The sequence below is a fragment of the Mastigoproctus giganteus genome, chromosome 1, assembly GCF_048544385.1.
Source record: "Mastigoproctus giganteus isolate SK-2022 chromosome 1, ASM4854438v1, whole genome shotgun sequence".
Classification (NCBI taxonomy): Eukaryota; Metazoa; Arthropoda; class Arachnida; order Uropygi; family Thelyphonidae; genus Mastigoproctus; species Mastigoproctus giganteus.
Window position 1 is genome coordinate 80823088 of NC_143575.1, and position 12185 is coordinate 80835272.

Sequence of the window (12185 nt, forward strand, 5' to 3'; positions counted from 1 at the left end):
TTAATTTTAAAGGCGATTGTTATTGTTAAATACTTTTTTATCAGAGATGAGTTTCAGTCTTACGTGTAATTATGTACTTGGTACTGTTGGCTCATAGAAGTTGAAAGTGATAACATTCAATGTGTAAATAGCTTTTACCTTGTTAATCCTACATATGCATTTAAACTAAAATTGCATTCCATCTCCTGAAAAATTAGCAGTTGTTTTCACATTTTGCACATTATTATATTGCTTAATGTAGCAATGTATCACATACAAGGTATATAATAATGCTTTCAAATTAGTGATTGTGAATCTGTTCATTCAAATTGTATTACCATTAAAATGGTCCCAAAGTGTATATGTGCAGAAAGGAAGTTTAAATCTGAATGAGAGGGTATGATGCCTTTAGAATACAAGATAAAAATTCTTGATGAGCATTCCAAAAAGTAAAAGCAACTGTGTAGTTGTCCATTGGCTTGGTGTGAATGAGTCAACAATCTGTTCAATAAAAAGAAGTGAAGATGCTGTAAGGGCCGTGTTGTGAGTGGCATGTAAACATTACTGAAAACTGTGTTAAGTGAAAACTGTGAGGAGCAACAGAAGAGGTCATAAATAATTTAAGGTTTCCCTGTGGTGGATGATGATATAAGCTAAATTGTTATGTCTGCCAAAAGTTTGCATGATGGATTTAATCATTGATCGTCCAGCAATGTAGAAGAAGGAAAGGGGGAGACGATGTAAGGCCAAAAACAAGCACAAACAATTCGCTAGGACCTTACAAGGAGCTACAAATAGACCTTTCAAACAGGACCACTCTGCCAACACTTCAATATCATCTTCCAGAAAATCAGGAGAGAAGATAGCTTCAGAAGAGTTTCAATTAGCATGCCATGGCCTTTAAAAAATACCAAAAGCATCAAGCTCTACACATGCAGTTCAGCTCTCAGATGACAATCCAGACAAACTTGAGATGGCAGTGTTGGGAATTTATGGGGGAGGGGAATCTCAGGTCAAAGTTAAATGAAAATTTATTACTAATTTAAGGTGCTTAAAATGTCATTTATATTAATTTTGTTTTTATCTCTATTATTTAATTTAGTTGAGGAGAGAAATATTTGAGATTCCATAAAATCACTTACAGCCTTTGTTCCACTAACTCAGTTTTTCCCATAGCATCTTTAAGCTTCCCATTTGCAAATGCTATGGGTTTACTTTATAATGTTTTTTTATTTTCAGATATCCCTTATACATTCATATCCATTTCAATTTTTCATATTTTCACTGAGTGCATCATTTTCACATGTAAAAGTACCTTGTGCATATACTATATGTTGTACTACAAGGGCTGTTCAGTAAAGAATGATCACAATTTTTCATGAACAACTGCACTGCTTGCTATTTATAGCTAAGCTGCAGAATTTAAGACCAAACCAAGCTTCATCACATAGCAATATGCAGTTGACTTGTATACATGGTATGACCTTGGCAGTGAGTCAAGTTTATGCCCGTTCAGTTTCTCCTGTGTAACAATGGATACGACGCACGAAGAACAGTATACTCTAATTTTGTTGCCATCTCAAGAAAACATCAGCTAAAATGCATGAAATATCAAAAGAGGCTTATGGTGAATCTGTGCTTCCATATAGCACATCTCGTAGGTGGTTTAGAATGTTAAAAGATGGACGTGATTCAATCACAAAAATTGGTGCTGGAGCTCCAACCACTGAAACCATGAACACTGCTTCTATAATCATGAGAGAGAGGATCATTGTATAACAGTAAGGCAACTGGCAGAGATGTTGAGAACATCAGTAGGAAGCATTGTCATGATATTCTACATGACAATTTGCATATGATACATGTTTGTGCATGCTGGGTTCCAAGACTACTCATACCTGAGCAACAGCAAGTGGTGCCTCCGTAGCCAGGTGGGAAGGAGCAGCAGTGCGTAGCACATGCTTCTTGATTAGACCGGAGTTCGAGCCCGTCACCACCAAATACGGAGGATGCGGAAAGGTCAGGGAATGACCACCGCATATCCCGGAGCAATATGGCCTTAGTTGCTAATGCTCCTAAAAACCAAATAACAAAAAAATAACAGCAACAGCAAGTTAACATAGAGGTTTGTCAGGAGCTGCAACAGATGGTAAGGTTCTACACAAAATGATAATGGCAGGTGGGACTTGGCTTCATTTTTCAACTCAGAGAATAAGCAAAAAAGCTGTTTGGAAGTGTCTACATCATCGCCAATGCCAAAAAAATCAAACTTTTCTGCAAGAAAAGTTATTGTCATTTCTTTTTTTGACATTCAAGGAATAGTTTACCAGCATGTTATGCCATGTCGTAGAATTGTTATGGGACCTTATTACAGAACTGTACTGCACATTTTGCAGGATTATATTTGTCACAAATGACCACAACTGCACACAGGTGGGTGAATGCTGCATCACGACAGTGTGAGACCTTACATTACTCATACTGTCGTTGAGCACTTTGCCAGAATTAATGTCACATATTCTTCAGCCACCCTACAGTCCTGACTTTGCACCCTGCAATTTTTTTTATTTCCAAAGTTTAAGAAAGAGCTATGAAGAAAACATTTCCAGTCGTCAGGCATTGTAAAGACATCGGAGACGATTCTCAAATGCATGTCAAAAAATGGCTTCCATCATGTTTTTGAAGAATATCAGAAACGTAGTAAGTGCATTTCATCAAATGAGGGATTACTTTGAAAATGACCATCAAAATATGGTTGATTAATAAAGGTATGTTGTGAAAAAAAAAAAAAAATTTATCATCATCTATATATATATATATATATATATAAAACGTTTAGGTATGCTGCCCAAATTTTCCAACTGCTAATTGTTGCCAGCACCTGTTCACGCGGTTCACCTCGCATGATCACCATACTGGGCATTCTATTAATTGTTGTACTAAAGTTTTTCAATAGAAGAAAGGCAACCTATGCCTGAAAGCTATTGATGTATGTTTATTTTAACCATTTATTGACTTCGAAGAACTAGATCAACACTTGACCATATCATCAGATCAACACTTGATCAACACTTCAGCTTTGAAGGATGTTTCCTTCAAAACTGAAGGAAACATCCGAAATGCATTTCTCAGGAACGAACACCTAGTGATGATATGTCTTGACATTGAAAAAGCTTTCGATACAACCTGGCGATATGGAATTCTTCACGATCTCCATGAATCCGGTCTTAGTGGTCATCTTCCAAGATTTATCCAGAACTTTTTGAGCAATAGGTCCTTTCAGGTACGATTTTACTCTGCTCTCTCGCAAACATTTGGGCAAGAAGAGGGGGTCCCTCAGGGTTCTGTGCTTAGTGCCACACTCTTCTCTCTCAGGATTAATTCGATTACCAAATGTATTCCCGACACAGTTGAAACATATCTGTATGCCGACGACTCAAGCCACTCACAAAACATGCGTTTCATTGAAAGGCAGCTTCAAGGCACAATTAACAAGCTTGTTCAGTGGGCCAAAAATAATGGATATAGACTTTCGAAGCAAAGAACAACAGCAATTCATTTTTGCCATAAACGGAATTTACATCCAGATCCCGATTTACGTCTTGACTCATCCAATTACTTTTCGACAGAGTATTAGCTTTCTTGAACTAATTCTGGAATTAGTTTCTTAGAGCATATTAAGCATATTCATACAAACTGTCTAAAGAAGCTGAATCTCCTCAGGGCAATTTCTGCTATGTCATGGGGTGCAGATCAGTACATGCTGCTGCACTTATACCGGTCGCTCATAAGATCCAAACTAGACTATGGGTCTCCTGCATATGCCTCAGCTAGAGAAAGTGTATTAAAATGGCTCGACCCAGTACATCACAATGCTCTCCGAATTGCACTGGGAGCTTTTCGTACATCACCAGTTCAGAGTCTCTATACGGAGGAACACAAACCACATCTATTTCTTCGTCGACATGCTCTGTTATTAAGTTATGCAGATAAAATCAGAAGTTTCCCACATCATCCTATAAAGCAGTATTTATTCGCCCCAAAATGGCATAATTTGTACCAAAATAAATCCCAGCAGCTCCCTTTGGAGTACAGTATTTACACCGCAGAACTGTATGCTATCCTGATGGCTCTAGACAATGTAAAACAGTCATTATATCCTCAAACTATTATCTACACCGATTCTTTAAGCGCTGTATCTCCTCTTCAGTGTAAATTTCCTTCCAGTCATCCGTTACTACAACAAATTCAAATCAAGTTAGTGCAGCTTCTTGCAAACAGGCAAAAATTAATTTTCTGTTGAATACCTGTGCACTCTGGAATCATAGGAAATGAACAAGCGGATCTTGCTGCCAAGAACGCCAGTCACATAACATCAGACATGCAGATACCTTACACAGATTTAAAACGCATCATACATAGCACTGTTAGAAAAAAATGGCTATCCATTTGGCAGGGAGAAAAAAGCAATAAGCTCTTTCAGATTAAAAACAATCACAAGCAGTGGCTATCAAGCCTAAGAGGCAATAGAAAGGAAGAAGTAGTACTTGCCAGAATGCGAATAGGACATACCCACCTAACTCATAATTATTTACTCACTCAGGATGACCCTCCAATATGCAGCAACTATCAAACTCAACTCACAGTAAACCACTTGATCATTGAATGCCCGTTATATCTGAGAGAATGACAAACAGCTTTCTCTTCCCATCCATATTTCTCTAATAAACTTACCTTACAGCAGATTCTCGGAGACCGACAAGATATTAATGATGTTTTTGCCTTCCTCAAAATAATAAACAAATATCATCTGATCTGAATCCTTTTATTTAATATAACAATCATGTACCAAATAAGATTGTAATAGGCGCATTATGGCCTTAGTAGCCCTTGCACCAATAAATCCAACAAACAACAACAACCGTTTATTTTATCTGTCTTCAATTTTAATAAACCGTTCTAGGTTTTAAGAAGTGTAAAATGGCTGAACAGTGTGTAAGAACTTTGAGAAAATGTAGAAGAAATGCTAATGAAACATTAGAGGAGAGATCTAATAGACTAAGAGACTGAAACAAGACTTTACCACTAATCAAATAGAAGTACCAAATATGAATAATCAACAAGCTGTAATTAATGTGGAAGAGCATGACATAGGAAATATGTGTTACAACTGTCATTATTGCAATGCAAGATATTGGGGTCATGAGTTAAACACATTGAATAAATACACTAAATCCTGTCATGATGGAAAGGTTTCACTTGACCCACCATCTGAGACACCTACTCTATTACGAGAGCTGCTTACAGGGTATACACATGAAGCAAATAACTATAGAGAACATATATGAGAGTACAACTCAGCAATGCCGTTCGCATCAATGGGCGCAGTGATTAAATCACTGCATGGAAATGGTCCATACTGTTTAGAATACACGGCCAGATTTACCATTTGGTCTCACTATATCCAAACAAGGCAAATAAGCCAGGATATGGACAACTTTATATTTTTGATTCTGCTGAAGCAACAACAAAACGGCTTGAAAAACAATCAAACCAAGGGTATATGGCCGAAGTAATGCAACAATTGGACGAGATAGTTAAGAGACAACATAATGCACCTATATCCAAAATGGAGGTTGCTGAATGCAATATTTGTTGGAGAAGATGGGGAACTGCCTGCAAATAGAGACATATGCATATATCCCATAGGTGACTGCTGTAGAATTATATCACTGCTAAACAAGAATGGTAAAGACTGAAGTATCTAGATTAAACTATTTACGCCATAATCAGAAAGATGGCGTATGTTATGTCAGGTACATCTAGTTCTTTTTTGAACATCCCTCATACATGCACAAGAGTTCAGAAAGGTTATGTAACCTCCCTGAATATTAGAGATGCATCAAAGAAACAGGTCACTGTCTCTTGAAACCAAGTGATAGATTTTATGGCTTCTTTGTGAGAAAGATTGTGGAATATTGCATCATATTTCCAGTGGAATATGATGTATGGCAACCTGTGAACACCCTGCAACTCTTTCAACAAAAATTAGCATCTCTCCTGGCATAGCTTGATATCTGTTTACTTATTAAAAAGCATAAGAATATATGCACACACACATACACACACCCTTCTTTAATATATCTTTTGTATTTAGGAAGCAGTGGAAGTTTTGGATGGCCTTATAGAAGAAAATGATGAAGTTTTAGAAACATGGTACTTGTTGGGATGTGTTAATTACCAGCGAGGTGAAGAATTTTGGGGTAATGCTCGCTATTACTTCAAAAAGGTGAAAGAGGTAATTTATATGTTATACTGTATTAGTTGCTTTTGCTATTATAACCTTAGAATAAGTAACTAAATGTGTTGTACAACAAATTGTTTCTGGGACTCATTTGAAATATCACAGTCATGAACCACTAATTCTTGAAACGTTAGGAATAATCTGTTGTTATAAGAGATGTTGGAAGTGCCTCCCATTCTATCCTAAACATGTTTGAACCCAACAACATGATTTTTGGCAATGCAGTGAAGCTTCCTGGTGAGTATATTTGCAATGAACTGGCAGGTGGTGTCCCTTAATTCTTCAGTGAGTGTGAATTTTTCACAAATACTCACTCTTTAAGATATCCCCCCCCCCCCGATAAAAATCAGAAAGGTAAGGTCTAGTAATCTTGCTGTCAGGGTACCTTAGAGTTCACGCATTCTTCGAAAACAGATATTACTGTCTGCAGTGCAATCACAAATATATGCGAAGTTGCGTCATGTTAGAAGGGCCCATACCACATTCCTCATCATCCAGTTGGTCTATTAACCTCTCAAACACTTCCAGATATTGATAGGTATTGTTGACTATTTTCATAAAGAAAATAGGGCTTTCATAAAAAAAATAGAAAGTTGTCACACAGCCAGTCTTGCAAAACTTTTAACCCTTTTATTAGTGAGCTAAATATCTGTGGGCTCACAATATTGAGGTTCCAATACTGGTTGGTTCTGTGGAGTAAATTGTTTTGTGGAATTTTTAAGAAATTGTAAAAATGAAAATTTTGTACTAAATGCTTTTAAGTATATTAATTCATTTTTATTTTGACCTTAACTGCTCAACAAAAAGTCATTGTCAAAAATCAAACCATATGGATTCTTTAAAAAAAAAAAAGGATTATGGTGATTCTCTGCAATTTATATCTGGAGAATTTTGGTTTTTCAAACCAAAGTTGCACAAAGATAGCAAACTGTGCAATCTCCTCCTCTTCCTTTGATATTCTGAGGCTAAGCTATTTTTATGCTGCCATGTACTAAAACTCTCTACTATTAGTTGGAAATACAAATAAGAGATAGCAGCATGTGCTGGATTTTAAAATGGTTTGTACATTAATAGATCAATTATTTGAATTGTATATGAAATAACCTTGGAAACCATAAATATATTAACTCCTTCAATTAAGGAGTTAATCAACTCCTTAATTGAAAACTTGTGTCTTGAAATATTACTCCATGATAAGGTATGGCTTACTTAGAAATCAAATAGTGTAACTCTCAAGTTGCTTTCCATGTACACAATGTATTTGACCATGTAACATTAAGCTTTGGACCTTCAATCAACCGAATTGTGTGTGTTGTTTCAAGCTTATGTAGCATCAGTGAAAAAGAAAATAAAAGAAAAAAACAATTTACACATCCATTCCCTCTAAACGTTTGTCCAGTTCCTCCTTGAATTTATTTAAGCTATCAACTACCCGCAGCTGAAGGCAAATTTCCACAGATTTATTCTACATCTGTCTTTCCTCAATTTGAATTTATGCCCCCCCCCTCAGGTTCATAATATGAGCAAGAGGAAGAATCCCATCAGAATTGATCCCATTCAAGGCCTTATACACCTCAATCAGATCACCTCACAGGTGCCTAGTCTCCAGATGCTGCAATTTGCATAACTTAAGCCTTTCTTGGAAAGAGGACCCCTTCGTTCCCTCACCAGTCTTGTAGCCCTTCTCTGTACTCGCTGAAACAACTCTACATCCTTTCTAAAATCAGTCCTCCAAACCTGTACACACTACTCAAAGTGTGGCCTGACCATTGTCTTATCCAAAGAGATGATCACTTCCTCTTCCCTACTAGCAGAATTCCTGTGTATCTGACAACACCCCATGACCTACTCTGGCAGCCTGTCTACACTCCTCAGAAAACTTTCTATCTGATTGCACAATTACTCCTCTTTCTTTTCCTACCACCCTAAGTGTAGTACTACACAGTTGGTAAGTTTCTCTGGGGTTACTTCTACACATATGTAGTACTTTGCATTTGTCAATGTTAAACTTCAGTTGTCACTTCTCAGCCCATCTATCCAACTTTTGTAAATCCTGTTGCAGTAGCACACTGCCATTACTGTCATTAACAATCCTGCCAACCTTTGTATCATCTGAAACTTCAACATTAAGCTTGATATACCTTCATCAATATCATTGATAAATGTACAAAACAGCAGTGGGTCCAACACCGAACCCTGGGGAACTCCATTAATAATATTAGTCCATGAAGAGCAGCATCCATTGATTACCTCGCTGTCTTCTCCCACTCAACCACCCTTTTATCCAATGTAGCAACTTGCTCTTAATACAATACTGCTACAATTTGTAGAGTAGTCTTCCATGTGCAACAGTATCAAAATCTTTCCTGAAACCCAAGTGTATGATATCAAAATTATTTTTTGCATCCAGTTGCTGTGTAACCACATCATATTATCCAATAAAATTTGCCAGACAAGACTTTTCCTTAACAAACCCATGCTGTGTCTGAATTATTACTGCAGTCTTGTTTAGATGATCCTGCATCACTTCCTTAACCAGTGGCTCCATTATTTTCCCTGGAACTGAAGTTAAACTAATAGGTCTGTAATTACTCGTGTCACCCTTTGTGAATTGGGGATACATTTGCACATCTCCAGTCTGTGGGGGACTTCCTCTGAGTCCAAGTATTCACTCATAATTATGGCTAAGGGTTTGCTTACTTCCTTTGCTGCCTCCTTTAATATAACTGGATAGATCCCATCCACCCCAGGTGCCTTTCTTATGTTTAACTGCAACAATTTCTCCTCCACTTTGCTCTCAGTTATTACCAAATTATTAAGCTCACTGTTAGAGTTTAATAAGCATCTGTCCTTCACATCCCTACAGAATTCCTCATGTGTGAATGTAGATGCAAAATACTCATTCAGTTTGTCAACTATCTGAACAGTCGAACCATCGATATCAAGTGGACCAATCATCCTCTTCCTTCTGGAATTTATATAAGTAAAGAAGCCTTTGTTGTTTTTCTTTGCATCCTTTGCCAAAGATTTCTCATAATCTGCCTTCGCTTGCCTAACCTCCTTTGTGACTTCATTACAGACTAGCTTATAGGCTTCTCTGTCACCTGATAATGTGCATCCCATGCATTTTTCTTCTCTGACACTGGTCTCATTAGTTCATCTGATATCCATTTAAGCTTAAACCTTGAACAGCATTTCTTAGTTTGTATGAAAACCCTAGTAGCTTCCATGATTAATTCCTTGAATGCTTCTCATTTAGAATTTGCTGTTGGTAACATCATCAGTTGGTCCCATTGTATAGAATTTAAAAACTGTCTGAGACCACTGTAGTCATCTTTGTAAAAGCAGAAACTCTTCCCTTTACTCCTGATGGTAGTAATATCTTTAATTAAATCCCACATCAGTACACTGTGATCACTGCCACCAATGGTTCCTTTATGTGCAAATTCTTAATTCACGAATAATCACTGCTGAAACTAGAGTCAAGAGTATTACTCTCTCTGGTTGCCTCTCAAACATTCTGCTGCAGGAAACAATCATCTAAGAAATCCACTAAAGTCTTGCTAATGTGTGAGTGATCAACCCACAAATTCCAGTCAATATCTGGGTAGTTAAAATCCCCCATTATTAGACATTCTGATTTAGTGGCCCTCTGTATTTCTCTGTATGGTTGTTCGTTGTACTCACTATAGTCATTAGGCCAATAAGACACTCCTGCTCTTATTGTTGTTTCCCAATGCTAATGTCACACCAAACTGACTCAACATTGCACTGTCCATCAACTGAATACACTTCCTTAGATTTTGTGTTTCTTAATTATATGTGTGTGTGTGTGACACAACATCTCTGATATCCCAACAATATCCACCTTTGATGTCTTGACCAGCACTTCAGAATCATCAAATTTATTTACTATACTCCTAGCATTGCTGTACATGTAAGTATACAGGCACCTGTTCTTATTCTTAGTTACCCTACCTAACACAGCCCATATATTTATTTGTTCCATGATGACTCCCACCAGTCCCTGAAATCCCCAGCATTCTGCCCTGCAGGCCACTGCTAGAAGCAGTGCAAGAATCGCTCTCATCTCTACCTGTGGCTATTGTTAATCTTTTAGTCTGTGAATCCCCCTAAACTAGGAGTTTCTGACCCACCTAACACTGCCTCGATAGCATCAGAAAACACTCTTGCACCCCTTCCGTTTAAGTATATCCCTTTCCTCTAGAATCAGTCTCTCCTGTTAGCAAGCACAGACCATGCTGAAAAAAATTCCACCCCATGAGCCCTGCACAATCTCTCCAGGTTGAAATTGATTGACAAGGCTCTCATCACATACTCCCTCCTGTTGTATCTGGGCAGGATTGCAGACACTTTCAAATTTATCCCTAACTCGCGATTTTTTTCAGTATAAGCCTGTATTTGCTTAGTAAATCTTCTGAACTCCTACACTTAATGTCATTAGTGCCAACGTGTACGATATCACCTCTTGTGCCCTTAAAAGATGAAATCTGCTCTACGTCATCAACTTTTGCCCCTGGCAGACATACTCTGGTCCTATTCCACCTCTCCTTTTTACATAATATATTACCCTTCTCCATGACAGTGGAGTCACTAACAATAACTATCTCCTGTGGACCATCTACCTTGGAGATTGCCACTGTGTTGCCTGATGCACAAAGGTGAGCTCTGGCTTTCAGTTGGGCAGCCGAGAGCTTGATGGGTTCCCCCATAATACCTTTGAGGGCATCTATCCGACTCTTCAAGCTCTTATAGGGGCCCCATCAGAAAGCTGAGTTGCTGCCTAATTTTTTGACAATCTCTGCACCTAGCTCACACAAAGACATCCTCCTTGACTAGATCATGTCCTGCTCCAGAAAAATTCAAAAACATTTCAAAATTCATACATTTTTTAGACTGTGATGTTTTGGAAAATTTGACCATCTATCATTAAGTTTTGGACCATCAATCAACCAAATTGTGTGTTGATTCTGAAAGATTAATCAAACACAGAGCTACAAGGCTCAATAACTTCTACGTTGTAACAATATATTTAAAATAGTAAGAGATTGCCTCAATTTTTTGCGTAGAAAGCTTCCAGTCAATGCTCTCCAAATATAAATGAATATGATAAATGGATAAAATAATTTTAATGAATTCTTTCACTTGTAGAGACATAGCGATTCGAAGCACAATGGAATCAAAAGCCAAGCACCACAACCTGACCCCGAAAAACACATCAAACTAACCAAACAAGACCATGAGTGCAAGAAGACATTGTTTCAGAATAATTAAAATTAAAATCGGAAAATAGTTTACGAGAATAAATAATTTAAAATCACAACTATAAAATTTGGATGAACACATTAAACATACAAATTAAAAAAAAAAATTACTGTACTTTCCATTCTTATGCAGATTAAGCCTTTTGACTCATCTTGTTCACAGGTAGCTGGAAATAATGCGAAGTGTGTGTCTTAAATAGAGAGATTATTTGTATTGGTGCATGCGTAAAAAAGACCAGAAATCCAAAATTAGTTGTTAAGGATGGCACACATTGATAGAATTTGTGTGTAACTTCATTTCAACGGTTTCAGCGATCAGTAATTTTATGTAATTATGTTGTATAATTAAAATTTTTACTTCATTAAGTAGGAATGCGTGAAAAGCCATTTCCAATGCGGCTATGCACAATGTGCGGACCAAAGTGGCGTAAATCTGTCAACCCTTGATTCATCGTATCAAGGGTCAACTCAATGTACTTTAGATTTACACATGAAGCAACATGCTGCTTTGGTCTGCACATTGCATGCAGCCCCGTCAGAATTGGTTTTTCATGCCATCAACGAAAGTCGCGCATTCCTATTTAATGAAGTGACAATTTTAGCATTAGTAGAGGCAT

At 37.4% G+C, this 12185-nt stretch overlaps 1 protein-coding gene across 1 annotated transcript in view; it reads left to right on the forward strand.

Annotated features, from left to right (window-relative positions):
• The window catches only part of LOC150090926 (uncharacterized), a 153170-nt gene that overhangs the window by 114094 nt on the left and 26891 nt on the right, over positions 1-12185 (forward strand). Inside the window, exon 9 of the mRNA XM_090380689.1 lies at positions 6137-6277. Coding sequence (XP_090236815.1) covers positions 6137-6277 — 141 coding nt within the window. The remainder of the gene's footprint in view (positions 1-6136; positions 6278-12185) is intronic.